General features: G+C 55.4%; 1 protein-coding gene across 1 annotated transcript in view; it reads right to left on the bottom strand.

Annotated features, from left to right (window-relative positions):
• The window catches only part of CNGB1 (cyclic nucleotide gated channel subunit beta 1), a 59,478-nt gene that overhangs the window by 32,167 nt on the left and 12,538 nt on the right, over window positions 1–14,773 (bottom strand). The window contains exons 13-16 of the mRNA XM_037041625.1: window positions 12,257–12,422; window positions 11,212–11,304; window positions 4,583–4,670; window positions 3,469–3,508 (exon numbers count right to left, since the gene is read on the bottom strand). Coding sequence (XP_036897520.1) covers window positions 3,469–3,508; window positions 4,583–4,670; window positions 11,212–11,304; window positions 12,257–12,422 — 387 coding nt within the window. The remainder of the gene's footprint in view (window positions 1–3,468; window positions 3,509–4,582; window positions 4,671–11,211; window positions 11,305–12,256; window positions 12,423–14,773) is intronic.

The raw sequence follows: 14,773 nt of genomic DNA, 5'->3' as shown, positions 1-14,773 counted from the left end.
TGTGATCTCCCCACAGCAGCCGGGCCCAGCAGGGACACATCCCTCGATGGGGAAAGGGAACATCCTGAAAACACCTGTGACTTCTTTTTGATGCCACCACGGGGAGAGCCAACCCTCGGCAGAGTTCGGTGGAAAGAACCTAAGCAGGTGTCAGGTCTTTGGGGCATCGGTCTTACTAGGCCCCAGGCTCCCAGGAGAAAAGAATGAGCAGGAATGGAGACGTTTTTAAATGTAAGAAGTGCTACCAGACTAACAAGAGATGCCCCGGGCTGCGGGAAGCAGGAGAGAACGTGAGAAGAGGGGACTGCATGCTGCTTCTTGGCAGACTCAGGAAGGGAGCTGAGTGGGGGCAGAGGCACGCAGGCAGCAGGGACAAGGGCCCCACCGCCCCTGACACGTACGGTCCAGCAGAAAACGCCCATGCCCCCCCATCCAGGAGTTTGTCTCACGGAGCCTGGGTGGGAGCAGGTGCTCCCCGACCCCTGAGTGAGACCTGCCGCCTCAATCGCCCCAGGGGAGAAGGGAAATCCCTGAGCCTGGCCTTTGCATTTCTCAAACAGTGGGAACTTGAATAGGAATCGTACTGGTTTACATTATAGTGATTTCTAGAACAAGGACAATACTATTAAGAATACAAGGAATAATATTTGTAACTCCTTAGAGAATAATAATATTTACTGTTGGCACTTTCTGTGTGCCCGCCAGGCATTTGTTATACTAAACTCCAAGTACTTTACACACAGTCATTCTTTTTCCCTTCCTGGCTGCTCTTGGCTCGCACAGTCGTCCCTGTTTTGTGGGCCCAGGCAGCCGGGCCCAGAGCTCAAACTCTACCCCATCCTGAGGCTGGGGACCAGCAGAGGCCCCGCGTCAACCCAGCCTCACAGGTACCAAGCAGCAGCACCGAGGATGCTCTCACCACGGCTGTCACTGACTTTGCCGCAGCTAAAACCCTGTGTCTTACGACAGCCGGTTCTGCCTCTGTCCCAATGTGTTCCTGGGAATATTTCTCAAAGTGTGGGGCTCCCGGGGACCAGGGCGGGACACAAGGTGACTTCAGGTGGCACAGAGCAGGCGAAGGACAGCACAGATGAGAACATTGCTCTCATTCCAACTGTCTAGGTCCCGAATGGACAGAGCGGAAGTCTCAGGCTCACGCTCCTATGGCCGCAACACCTCGGTGACCACTCTCGCCCCTTTCTTTGTGGCTGGGACAGCAGGTCTCAGCTGGGAGCCTTCAGCCGACCACCCTATCTGTCTCACTACAGATCATCAACATCACTTCATTTTCAGTGCCTTTGTGGTTATTTCTATTTATGGCAAGCCACGCCGGTTTTCATTTTAATAGGCAAGGCAAGCTTCCTGCTTAGGTAGACGCCATCAAATAAAAAAGCACACCCGTTGAAAGAAAAATAGTAAGCAAACAAAAGCAGAGTTGGTACAGACTACAAATCCTGGAGTGATGTGTGGGGTAAAGGTCGGGGACCCTGTGGAGTGAGCGGACGTGGGGTTCACCGGGAAGCCTGAACCTGGCCACCGCCCTTGTCCTGTGATGACAGCACACCACCTCCACCCACTCTGCGCCCACCCCAAGTTGGGAAAAGAAGAGAGGACGACACAGGGTCTCACAGCAGGAAATGTCGGGTTTTACCTGCTGACGGATGTCAGAGGTGACTCTGGCCAGTGTCATCCAAAAATAAACAGATCCAAAGGGAAAGTGGGCGGGTCTGGGTTGTGTTTGGGCAGACAATGACTGGGGTGTGTCCTGAATGTCTGAGTGCTTTGGCGTCAGGCAGCAAGTGGCAAGCCCGAAGGCCACCGAGGGGACTGTGTCACAGTTACACAGAGCCAGGCAGGCCTGCCCTCGGCCCCGGCCCCCAAGGATACCTCTCCCCCTGCCCTGCCCGCCAGCCTCGGGGCCTCTCCTTCCCTGAGATGGAATTGCAGGGCAGATACCAACAGTCCTCAGAAATGCCAGCACCCAGCAAACTCTCAAGGTCAGAAGAGTCTGTCTGAAATGGACACCCACATTCCTTTTCTACTTCATTTCCCTCTGCTCATTCTCTTCCCCCACCCAGCTCCCCGCCCCAAGCCTCTTGACCTGGAGGTCTGAGTGACTTGTTCACACTAGGGTGTGAGTGACTACTTGTATTTTAAAAAATGATGATCTGCAGAAAGCAATGTTTAACCCCCCAAAATGAATTGCTAATTGTGGCATTTTAGGCACAGAGAGAAGGGGTCTACTCTAAGGACCCTCAAGTCACCACAAAGCATGATGAAGGCACAGATAGCAGAGGAAGAAGGGGTGGTTTTCCAGGAGCCCATCTCGTGGTCCCACACCCTGAGCGCAACAGCATGCTGGGAAGTAGCCTCAGCCATGCAGAAGCACACAGCACAGGTGCGAGCATGCTGGTTGGGGAGAAATGCTACCTAGGCGGCGGACGGAGCTCCTGGTCACCTTGGCGAAGTTGGAGTTGGACAAGGTGGTCCTCCGGGAGATGAGGACAGGGATGCGGGTGATTGGGGGGCGGTAGCTGGGCATATTCGGGAGGTGCTCCACCAGGTTTGGGGGTGCAAGCCCGAGGGTCACCTGGCCAGGTGGCTGGTCCTGGACCAGGCGACTCAGCTCCATGTCCCGGCCTGGATTAGCCATGGTGCTGGGACCAGGGGAGTCTTAGGCAGAGGCGGGACTCTGGCGACTGCAAGGAGGAGCAAGGAGTTAGGGAGGTGGGGCCAACACGGACCATCCCGGTGTCTGCCTGCACCCACAGCAGCCACATGGGAAGTCTTGGGGCATCCCTCTTGTCCCTGGAATTCAGTGTCAAAATGCATCACCATGTTACACAGCTGATCCACCCAACAGCTCTGAGAACCAGCCCAGGGCCACCCCCCACCCTTGCACTCTCTGTTAACCTATCACCAGGAGCATTTCCCACCCAAGACTCAAACTAAATGAAAATCAAAGAGCCTAGAACTCTCAGACCCTTAGACTCATAGACTCAAGACTCGAACATTCCTAGCCTTACAGGATTTTCCATCCCAGAGACAGAAACCCTGGAGTTAATTCCACTTACAACAGAAGCAGTAAATTTTCCTAGGGCCTCGGTTCCCAACGGGGCTGCACATTGAATCTCCTGGGGGCACTGGAAATGTCCGATGCCCAGGCCCATTCCAGAGATTCTGATTTAATAGCCTGGGGTTCAGCCAGATGCCAGGATTTCTTTTTTTTTTTAAGTATTTGGTGATTTTTTAAAAAGATTTTATTTATTTATTTTTATACAGAGGGGAAGGGAGAAAGAGAGGGAGAGAAACATCAAGGTGGGGTTGCCTCTCGCTGACCCCCTACTGAGGACCTGGCCCACAACTCAGACATGTGCCCTGGCTGGGAATCGAACTGGCGACATTTTGTTTTGTAGGCCAGCACTCAATCCACTGAGCCACGTCAGCCAGGGCAATACCAACTTATACGGGCAGGGCTCAGTGTCCAGATAGCCTCAGACCCCAGACTCTGTCCCCATAGTCCCTGTGTAGGAGGGGACATGCTGGGTCCAGCCTGGAGAACTTAGCAGCAAGAAAAAGCTCATCAAGAGATGTGGAGTCTAGGATGTGCCCTTCTAGACTAGCAAGCTCTGGGCCCAGTTGTCACTGTGACATGTTATGTCTGAGCCAAACCCCCACTGGGTGACAGCCGAGGGAGCTACGTTCTCAGTGGGGGAGGGGGCAGTGCTGGCTGAGAGCAGTTTCCCAGGCCTGCTGGCGTTCTGGGGCCTCAGTGCCATCCCCCTGGGCCCTTGGAAATACATCAGCCGGCTGCGATAATGTGGCCCCAAGATACAGAGGACAGTTTTGCCTAAGGATGGGGCAGGCGGAGGGGTATAGGGGTGGTGCAGATGGAGGGAGAGGAGGTGGGGTGCCCCTGCACCCAGACTGGCCCCAGCCTGAAAGTACAGCCTGGACATTCTCTGTAACCCTCCACCCCCACCACACACCTACCTCCTGAGCTGGCAGCGGAGGCCTCCTCCTGAAAAAATAAAGGGGGAAACAGAAGCTGTGACCACCATGCCCCATCCCAGCCCTGTGCAGCCCACCTTCTGGGGCATCTGGGGAGGTGGCCTCCACCTTGTTGGGGGGGCGGCATGCAGGAGCCCCAGGCCCCACCCCAACTTGTCACATATAACAAGGGGGTCTTGTCACACAGCCCCACGTGTTCGGGAATGAACCCACTGCAGCCCTCCCGCCGGGCACCACACTTCACAGCAAACAGCTGTGTGCCACACCCAGGCAGGTGTCTTTACAAAGGTGGCCACTGAGGCCCAGAGAGGGGTGGTGACTTGTCCAGGGCCACACAGCCACATGAGGTCCAGTGGCTCCCCACCCACTGCCACCTCAGGCCCCTCCTAACACCATCGGACCGCTGGTATAAGCAGGGCATGGCAGCCCCCACCACCCTGCTCCCCTCTGTCCAGTGGGCACCGCACAAGACCTTGTCCCCTGTAAGCAAAGGGATGAGGTCCCAGCCCCTCCCACCAAAGCCAGCCCAAGCCTCACAGGGAGCCGGTGCCAGGCCTGCTGATGCTCCTACCTGGCATGAGGCCCTCTGGGTGACCTTCTTGTCTACTCCTCTCGGGTCCTCGCCGGCCTCTGACACCAGACAGCTATCCAGCAGGACACTGTGACCCAGAGTCGGGGAGGAAAGGGCCAGGGTTAGGGGTGTCAAATGTTTCCTGAGCACTGCTAAGTGCCAGCCCTATGCCAGGAACTGGAGCACAAAGTTGCCCTGGATATGTCCTCACCCTCCCGAGGCTCCCAGCACAGGGAGGACAGCAGACCAAGTGGCCTGCTGACAGCCTCCCGGTCTGAGACTCATGAGGGCACAAGGGGCTGTGAAGGGCATAGCCACAATTCTGCCTAGGAAGGAGGGCTTCTAAGAGGAGGTGACCTCTGAGCTGGACCTCAAGGATGATGAGCTGCCCATCAGGAATAGGTGGGGAAGGGTGTCCAGGAAGGGGGAGCAGCATGTGCAAAGAAGAGTGTGGAGGACAGCTAGAGGAACTGTCCCCCGGGGTGGGATCAAAGGGCACTGTATGGTGTTCAAAATACATGTCCCGTATTTCCTCTCTGAGAGTCTCCAGGCAACCTTGGTGACAATGCAGACATGGCAGGGAGTACGAGAAAAGCGAGGCCCAGAGAGGCGAAGTGACCTGGCCGAAATCACACAGCACATTGCCACACTCCACATAAACCCTCACACACCAGCCTGCACTTTTTCCACATGTGGGAGCAGAGCCACACTGCAACTGCTGAAGCTCTCAGGGGTCCCTAGCCCAGGCAGCAGGCACGCATGAATGACAGGGACCAGGGGGATACTCTGGGGAGCAGAGAGGACTGAGGCAAATCAGAGAACCTATGCCCCCTGAGAAAGCAACCATACTCCACTTGGAGTGGGGTCTCAGTGGCCAGATCTGATTTTCTAGAGGAGCCTAAACTACACGTTTTAAGGTGGAATCTCCTGGTGCTGATAATTAATCCAAATTAATCTATCCATGTATTAACATGTAGACATTCCAAAGAGCCTGTCTCCAGGCTAAATTGGGGCCTTAGATGCCCAGGTGTGACCTCTGGGTTAACATGTGACTCAGATCAGGGCTGATGAGATTTTTGTGGGTACAATTAGCTCTCGCTTCCGCACAGCCCGCTCACCCAGCAGACCAGTCAGCAAGGGCTCATGGAGGGTGACCGGCGATGAACCTGGATTCGCTATTCTCGGCCCTCCCAAGGTTTGGGAGGGGGCGTGCAGAGGAGGCAGGCTACAGCCCCAGGCAGTTTGCAGCCAGAAGCTGGGAAAAGGATCAACGGGCAACCCCATCATCACAGCGGCTCTCACAGGGTGCATGCCACGGCACGGCACTCAGCACTCTGCATGCAGCGTCTCCCCAAATCCTCCCCCACGTGACCCTGGGAGGCCAGGGCTGCGACTGCCCCCATGCTGGCTTGGAAATCAGAGGCTCAGAGAGGTCAGGTGTCCTGTCCACAGTCACACAGCCTGTGCAAGGCAAATCTGGATAAAACACAGTGTCTCTGACCCCAGGACCACGCACAAAACTCTACTGCCCGCCTCTGAGTGTCCCCATGACCCCACGTGACAGGGAGGAGCGAGGCGAGTGTCAGCAGGACCCAGAGACCCAGCTCGCTTTATTTCTCTTCGCCGAATGAGCATTTCCATCCTGAGGGGCCTGACTTGTCGGTGTCGTGCTCCCCACTCTGCCCAGGGAGGAAGAGTCCCTTAAAGAGACTCAACTCACAGAAGCGAGGGCATATCATGACGCCCGTGGGGCCGGGCACTTCAGGTTTCACAGGCCACTGCCTCCGTAAAATTGCATTGAAAAAATACATTTTGTGACTGCATTTATATGAAGATTCATGTGTTAATGTTATATATGAAAACATTCTCTGCCATCTCAAAGTTTAATTTTTGGTCTGATTTTAAAAGAAATTTAAACATTCCTGTGGGCCCCTATAAGCATTGTGGGAATTAGGCCCTCCTTGGTTCTTAGAGCCCAAAGCTCCAGGAAATGAGCTTCCCACAACCCGGTGAGAGGCTGCCCAAAGTCTGGATTGTTCCAGAGTTAGGCCAGGAAGGCACTGTGTGGCCATGGGTGTTACTGGGAAGCCCTCATGCTGCCTCAGTTTGCTCACCTGTCGAATGGGTAGGACTTGCCCCACCCATACAGCCCGACCTATTTCGGTGAGGTCAGAGGGCCACTGAGAGTCTCATGGAAAAGTCAGAAAAGACTCCCCATGCCAGGGGTCATTCTCGATTCTCCCTCTCTAACGACTGGCCCTCAGCGTTCCCTCTCTGTGGTGCCAAGGGTCTGTTAGGAGCCAGCCTGGCCTGGGACAGAAGGCCAGCCCTGCACCTGAGGGCAGACACCCGTGTCTCTGAGCCCCCGATTGCTCACCGGTGAAATGGGGTTCACGGCAGACGCCATGGCGCAGTGCCTGGCACAGAGAACAAGTGCTTGCCAAATCACAGCTGTTTCTAGGATCGTTCTCATTACCATTATCAACCCCAGTGGAGGCAGCGCTCTTCAGGGCTATGAATCACCCACGTGGATTGGGAAACGTTTTGAAAAACATCCCCCACTATTGAGACGCCTAACCAGCCCTACCGTGGCCCCATCCATGCCACCAGGGGTCGTTTGGGGACTTATGTGCCTAAAGTCGTATTTGCCTCCGGTCAGCAGTGCCTGCCAAGAAACCCTCTTCCCTGGCCCAGAAGCAGCAAGCCATCAACTTCTGGAAGGTCCCCAAATCCCAGGGAATTCCAAGTGGAGGGTCGGACACAGAGCGCCCTCCCAGTCCCGGGCTCTCCAAGTGAAAGGGTTAAAGGTGCAGGGAGGAGCACTGGCAGCCCAGAGCCCGCTCCTCCTCCCCCAGGCCGCCCAGCAGGCTGTGCCCCCAAATTAAGGCCCTCACAGTCACCTTCAGCAGACTCTTCACCCGGCACCGTAACCCCAAAAGAAGGGAGGAGGGGAGCCCTTAGGGAGACGCAGCCACCTACTTGGATCTTGCTGTCTGTGCTGACAAGGACGCCCATGGTGCGGAAGTTCAGCTAGGGGCTACGGCACTCATCCCAAGCCCCTAGACAGGGCCTGCGAGTGGAGACTTCGAAGCACCTACTCAGCCCTGAGCCTGCAAGGCTGGCTCTGGAACCAGTGTGGCTCGGGTGACGGATGAGCCACCGATTCTTCCTGCCTCTAATCAGATTGAAGGGATGTGCAGGGAACTCTGCAGAAACCCTCCCAGGAGGCCAGGTGGGGACCAAAAGTCTGCGGTTGCTAGGAAAAGCTGAACTGCTGCCCGCAGAGACCTGGTCGCTAGGTGACCATCTGCCAGCGTCATCAGTAACCCCTGCGCCTCCACAACGCTGGCTGAGAGCATCCTTCCCCAGACAGTGACAGCCTGCCCCTTGCCCATCCTGGAACCCTCTGGCCCGGGCTCTGGGATCACACTCTCTCACCATAGAACGCCCCCATCCCTGCCTGGAGCCCTGGGCCCAAAACATCCCTAAGTGTGAAACTCTGGGTAAACATTTGTGGGAGTGTGTATGTGCCTGCAGCATTTGTGAGTAACTGGATGCACATGCTGTGTGTGCATGAGAATACACCCAGGGGGTAGTGTATCCACAAGTGTGTACATGTGAGCTTGTGTCTGTTTGCAGACCCCACCATGTGTGTGCTGCTGTGTCTATGACAGTGTGTATGTGCACTGTGCACTGAGAACACAAGTAGTGCACGTGCATGTGTGTGAGCACATTGGATCATTGGCCTTCGAGGGGTGTTTCAGCTCAGGAATGGTGCATAGAAGGGGGTTTTCAGGACTAGGTGTTGGGCACACAGGTTTAACGGGGGAACTACTGCCCCTGGTACGCTCTGCACAGAGGCGGGTGGAAAGCAGACAGTGAACAAGGCTGCGCTAAGGAAGGTAGGCAGCATCAAAGGTGCTCACCAAGGGGAAGAGCAGCCACCTGTTAGTGAGAGTAGGCAGGCTCTGGGGGACCCAGAGGGCAGAATGAGTCCAGGGTCACAGAAATCATAAGGAAGCATACTTCATTTTAAGGGAAGAAATAATTTCATAAGTGAGAGGGGCATGTGGATGGAACGGACGGCCTTTGAGAGGTGAGCTCCCCATCATTGGAGGGAAGCAAGCAGCTACATGGCTTCTTGCTAGGGATGGAAAGATTATATGCAACCCAGGCAGGGGTGGACTAAAAGCAGATGACACTGAGCAGCATTCCTGCCCCAAAATCTTGTGTTGGTCTCATCATTTTAACTCTTTCCTGGTAGGGACTAAACACAGCCCTCAGTGGGGATTTGAACATCAGGGACCTTCTGTGGGGCCCTCACTGTAGCACAGATCTTACCACACCCATCGCTGGGCCCATGACCACTCTGCAGGGCGCTATTGTTGCCCCCCATTTTACAGGTGTGGGGTGGAAGCTCCGTGCAGGTGTGCCCCTGGCCCAAGACTCTCTGCTAAGAGCAGAGCCCATGCTCCTAACACTCCAGGTGCTACCCTGCCCTGGGTCTACCGAAGGCCAAAGGGGTGGATATTTTGAGGGGGTGGAGCAAGGGACTGATCCAATCAGTCTGGCCCGATTGGGACAGCGGCCTCCTCCCTGCTCTCCCTGCCTCGTCCTTCCACAAAGCAGCGGCCAGATTGTGCCATTCCTCTGCTCACAAACCTCATTTTGTGGCTCCTCATTGCTCCCAGGAAGTCAAGTTCAAGGCCTTTGAAGCATCATCTCCCATCCTTCCACAGCTACATTGTCACTGGTCCCCGGAACTGTGGTCTGCTCTTGAGGCAAAAGATCACCTCCTCCTTCCTTGAAATACTTTCCAACCTTCAGGCCTGGCATTTTCCCCCTCCCTCCCCCCTCGCCGAGCCCCCTCCCCCTCTCCTTGGCTCTAATCTGGCCTGTGGGCCTCTCCTCTCTCCACGCCCACTCTCTGGGCATCTCCTCCAGCCACGTGGCTTTCGGGCTTCAGCCCCATCTACGCCCAGGGTCCTGCCATCCAGTCTCCAGTCCAACCTCTCGCTCCCTTAACTCTGGATTCAGGCGTCCAGCTGCCCGATCCTCACCTCCCAGTTTTCCCCCCTGCATCCGTCCTTCCATCCAGCCCACGAGCCTACAAATCTGCTCCCTCTTGGTGGTTTTGGTTTGTTTTTTTTTAGTGAAATCTATTTGACACAACACTGTGCAATGTCAGGTTGATTTGTCACTGTTAACATAAATGTTAATATAACATTTATATATTGTGGCAGCTCTATCGTGTTACCTAGTGACTCTTTTTAGTGGTTGGAATAATTAAGACAGAGTTTCTCAGCAAGTTTGATGAGTCTCACTTTTAGTGGGTTCTGATCTCCCTTCTTTAACCTCTGTTTTACCTGAACTCTGGCCGCTGAGATGTTTGTGGGCGTGGGTGGAGAATCAGCGATTAACCAGCCCGGGAGCGGAATCCACCGCAGCAGCCTTACTGGGCGCAGAGGCAGCCGGGGTCACCACTGGGGGCGCTGTGTCGGNAGGCCTGGCATTTTCCCCCTCCCTCCCCCCTCGCCGAGCCCCCTCCCCCTCTCCTTGGCTCTAATCTGGCCTGTGGGCCTCTCCTCTCTCCATGCCCACTCTCTGGGCATCTCCTCCAGCCACGTGGCTTTCGGGCTTCAGCCCCATCTACGCCCAGGGTCCTGCCATCCAGTCTCCAGTCCAACCTCTCGCTCCCTTAACTCTGGACTCAGGCGTCCAGCTGCCTGATCCTCACCTCCCAGTTTTCCCCCCTGCATCCGTCCTTCCATCCAGCCCACGAGCCTACAAATCTGCTCCCTCTTGGTGGTTTTGGTTTGTTTTTTTTTTAGTGAAATCTATTTGACACAACACTGTGCAAAATGTCAGGTTGATTTGTCACTGTTAACATAAATGTTAATATAACATTTATATATTGTGGCACCTCTATCGTGTTACCTAGTGACTCTTTTTAGTGGTTGGAATAATTAAGACAGAGTTTCTCAGCAAGTTTGATGAGTCTCACTTTTAGTGGGTTCTGATCTCCCTTCTTTAACCTCTGTTTTACCTGAACTCTGGCCGCTGAGATGTTTGTGGGCGTGGGTGGAGAATCAGCGATTAACCAGCCCGGGAGCGGAATCCACCGCAGCAGCCTTACTGGGCGCAGAGGCAGCCGGGGTCACCACTGGGGGCGCTGTGTCGGCGGGAGAGGGCTCTGCGCCTTGGTTTGGTTAATTGTGGGGCAGAGCTGGGAGCTTGCTGCTGTGTCCACTCCTTCACCCCTCTGTGCACTCAAACAAACTGACGTCGTGCCTGCCGTACCAGGCACTGTTCGAGGCTCTGAGGACGTGGCAGCGGACACAATAAACAAAATGCCCCCACCCCCTCCCTGTGGAGGTTGCATTCTCATGTTTGTTTGCATGTGTGTGGGGATGGGTTTGGGGAGCAGTGGGTACTGAGTTCCAGGTCATCGTGAGCACTGTGGGTGGGGGACTCCAGCTTCCCCCAGCCTCCCCAGTCTGTGCTCAGCGGCACCAGCACAGAAGAAAGGAAGGCACTCCTGTGTGCAGCCCCACCCCAGAAGCCTGGTGCCCCTCCCTGCAACCCCACCTCCCTGGGTCACTCCTTAACCAAGGGCCTAAGTGCCTTACTCAGACTCCTCCTCCTCTTCTTCTTCCTCCTCCTCTTCCTCATCTTCCTCCTCCTCCTCATCTTCTTTCTCTTCTTGAATCTGGGGAAGCTCCCTGAAATGAGTTCAGAAGCAATAGATAAGCCCCCTGCCGGGGCACCCCAAGTCCACCTCCTGCCCCCACTTTCAGTAAGATGTCCTGTGACCCCTGGAGACCATATCTGAACCCCTCAACCGAGAATCAACTTGGGGGTCTGGCTGGTGTAGCTCAGTGGATTGAGTGTCAGCCTGTGAACCAAAGGGTTGCTGATTCGATTCCCAGTCAGGGCCCATGCCTGGGTTGCAGGCCAGGTCCCCAGTGGGGGGGATGCATGAGAGGCAACCACACATTGATGTTTCTCTCCCTCTCTTTCTTCCTCCCTTCCCCTCTGTCTAAAAATAAATAAATAAATAAATTTTTAAAAGAATCAACTTGGGGCCCCCCACCCGAGTAGCCCCAGGCTCTCTCTAGCAGCAGGCCTCTTTATGGCCTGAGATCCTAATGGTGACTATTTAGCCCCTGATCCTCTCCAAGCCTCAGTTTCCCCATCTTTGCACTCACAGGCATGTGCAAGGGGCCTGGTTGCAGAATTATTCACAATCACAAACTTCTGAATCAGCCTCAATGCCCGTTAATAGTAGACAGGTTAGATAAATTCTGGGGACATCCATATGATGGAATACAACACAGTTGCTAAAAAAGGGCAGATATCTCTATGTACTGAAGGTGCAAAGATCTCAAGCGAAATCGCCAAGTGCATACAGCAAGGTGCAGATGGGCAGGTGCATGCGATAGGCCGTGGTTTGTGCAAAAATAAAAGAGGGGAGGTCGTGCTCAGGTGGTTCCGGGAATGGCACAGAAGAACCTGGCAGCTGCTGTGCCCTGGGGAAGGAATGGGTGTCTGGGGGAAGGGGAGGGAGGGAGGGGCAGACTTGGTTCCCCCTCTAGGCCCTTGCATGCCTCTGATTGAGGTTCTGTGTCTCCCTTATCTTCCCAGTCCTTGTTCAGGGCCTTCTCTGGTTCCCACCTGGGCATCTCTTCCGCGGCCACGTGCTCCTCTTCATAAGCTGGAGCCGCCACTGCTGAGCCCTGTGGGCTGGGGCTGCCCTCCTGATGCTCACCCTCCTCCCGGTGAGGGTCAATCTCTTCCAGCACGAGATCCGGCTCCTCTTGCCCTCCGGGCAGGATGCTGACTGCAGGGGACACAGGGTGTGGGGGAGAGTGGGCTTGGGGCTCTGAGTCCCAGGGAACCCACAGGGAGCCTTGGCCCTCACCGGCTGCGCAGCAGCCCTCAGCCAACCCTGGCCACGGCACCATTATCAACAGGACCATTAGCAACCAGATCAGCGCTAACGTGATGGGCTGATGCCCACGATCATTCACCCTGTCCCCTTCTGTTCTACCCCCACCCTTTTCCACTTGAGAGGGAGCTTCCATTATAGGTAGTTTTTGTTTCTTTTTGAGACCCCCTTCTTGGGATTAGTGTGGAGTAGAAACTGCTTCTAACCACAATGTTGCAGGTGATGCCAAAAGACCCAAGCTGGAGGTCCACCAGCCACATCCAGGTGCAGGGTGGCCTGCCATGTCCCAAGGGATGCAGAGAAAGAGCTTACCCGCAGCCTGCTTCTAGATGCCACCCACTGGTGACAGCGTACTTTGTGCCCATAATCTCAGCACCTGCTTCTGGGAGTCTTTTTCTCTTTGGTAGACCTACAGACCCCGCCCCCTGAGGGGGTCAACTTTTTCATGGAGGTGGTCCCACCTTCAGAGAGGAGTCTGCAGTTTCCAACATTTCCCCGCATCCCCTGGTCCCTGATGGTGAGAACACTGGGGCTGTGAGCTTGGCAGAATTGCGAGCGGGGGAAACTCATCAGGAAGCTAAGCCCACCCCCAGGCAGGAGAGAAGGGGAGAAACAGGAAATTGCCTGGATACCAGGTGTTTCCAAAAGCCCTGGGGATCTAGGTGGCCCTTGCACCAAGCATGAATTCCTAATGGTGACTTCAACTGGAAGCTGGCTTCCAGTCTGATCCTGTGACTTTGGACATCATCATTCATGGTGTGGAATAATATGTAATAATAATGACAACAGTTACTAGTGCCAGGCCCTGTGCTAGGTGAATGACATGGATTAACTCAATCAGTCCTTCCATCAGCCTTTCGAAGTGGGAACAATTATCTCCATGTTCTTTTTCATCTATTATAGGTTGTGCCCCATTCTATTGATGAGCAAACCGAGACACAGATTAGCACTTCCCTTTATGGGGTGCTTCTCATGCACAAGGCACAGAGCTAAACCCTTTCCAGGAGCCGCCTCGCTCCCCACGGCCGCCTCCTGGCCTCCAACAGCAGACGTTACCCCGCCTCACAGGGGAGCACCTGCCCGCCGCCCTCTGCGGAAAGCCTCCGGCCCTACAAGCAGCCTTGGGGTTTGCCCAGGGGGCTCTTCCACGCGTGGCCCCAAATGCGGTGATGGGCTGTGTCGCGCGTGTCATTCTACGTTTCCATCCAGCAATGGTGTGGAGTCTCCACCCCAAGCAGCCACTGGGTGCAAGTCCCTGCTGGGCATAGCAGGGGACATCCAGGGGACAGTGCATTCCCTGGCCCGTGAGCTCATTAGCTTTGATGGCAGCCCTGCAGGGTGAGAAGTGTACTCGCCCATTTTACAGACCCAGAGCTAGCTCAGAGAGGCCGAGTGACGTGTCCAAAGCCGCGCAGGATGGCAGAGGCAGTGCCAGGTCTCCTGTGTCCTGTTTCCCTGGCGGGCAATCCCAGGTGATAAATGTGCCCCCGAGGGCCTCCCTGGTGTCCCAAAGAGTCTAGGTATCCTTGCTTGCGTCCTTGTTTTCCTTTCATTAACCTTTTCTTTTAGATACTATTTAGGGAGTAAGTGTTTTACAGGCACTTCCTCCTTTCTGCTCTGTGCTAGGCCTGCAAGGCCTGCCCCAAGCTGTCCCCAGTTTACAGCCAAAGATTCTGTGGTTGGGGGAGGATGGTGCCCCAGGTACCAGCTAGGAAGGGCGGGCATTCTGCCACACTGATCCTGGGGCAGGGCCTTGGTGAAGGAGCCACTGTCCCTGTCCCTGGGGCTTTGAGGCCCTCTCTGCAGACACATGATTCACATCTGTCCTGGCTTTTCCAGGGTTCCCCAGGTGTCCAGGTCACAGATGGGCCACTGTGGATGCTCAAGCTCACGTGGAAACTGCCGATCCTTCTGGGGCTCACACTTCACCCCTGGAGTCCGTATGGGCCTGCCACCACCTGGCCAGCATCCTCTCTGCCAGCCTAGGATGTCACTCAGGGCCACTGAGTGAAGTTCTGACCCTGGCCGTGAAGCTCACCGGCATCCTCTGGGGAAGGAGCTCCTGTTTCCAGGACCAGCAGACAGGGAGCAGGGGGCACAACTTCTAGGCCGAGGGCCCCACCCAGACCCTGGGCTCTGGCACAGCCTGAGCCCTGGCTCAAAACCTCCCCCCCCCCCCGGCAGGCTTTGGATGCTCTGGGATGCTTTGGATGGGGCCCAAAGTGCAATGTTTGCTAAGCCTC

Source organism: Sturnira hondurensis, unplaced genomic scaffold, assembly GCF_014824575.4.
Source record: "Sturnira hondurensis isolate 20B ecotype Veracruz unplaced genomic scaffold, ASM1482457v3 Scaffold0003090, whole genome shotgun sequence".
Classification (NCBI taxonomy): Eukaryota; Metazoa; Chordata; class Mammalia; order Chiroptera; family Phyllostomidae; genus Sturnira; species Sturnira hondurensis.
The sequence above is the reverse complement of the archived record's forward strand: the minus strand, read 5'-3'. Positions and strand labels throughout refer to the sequence as shown.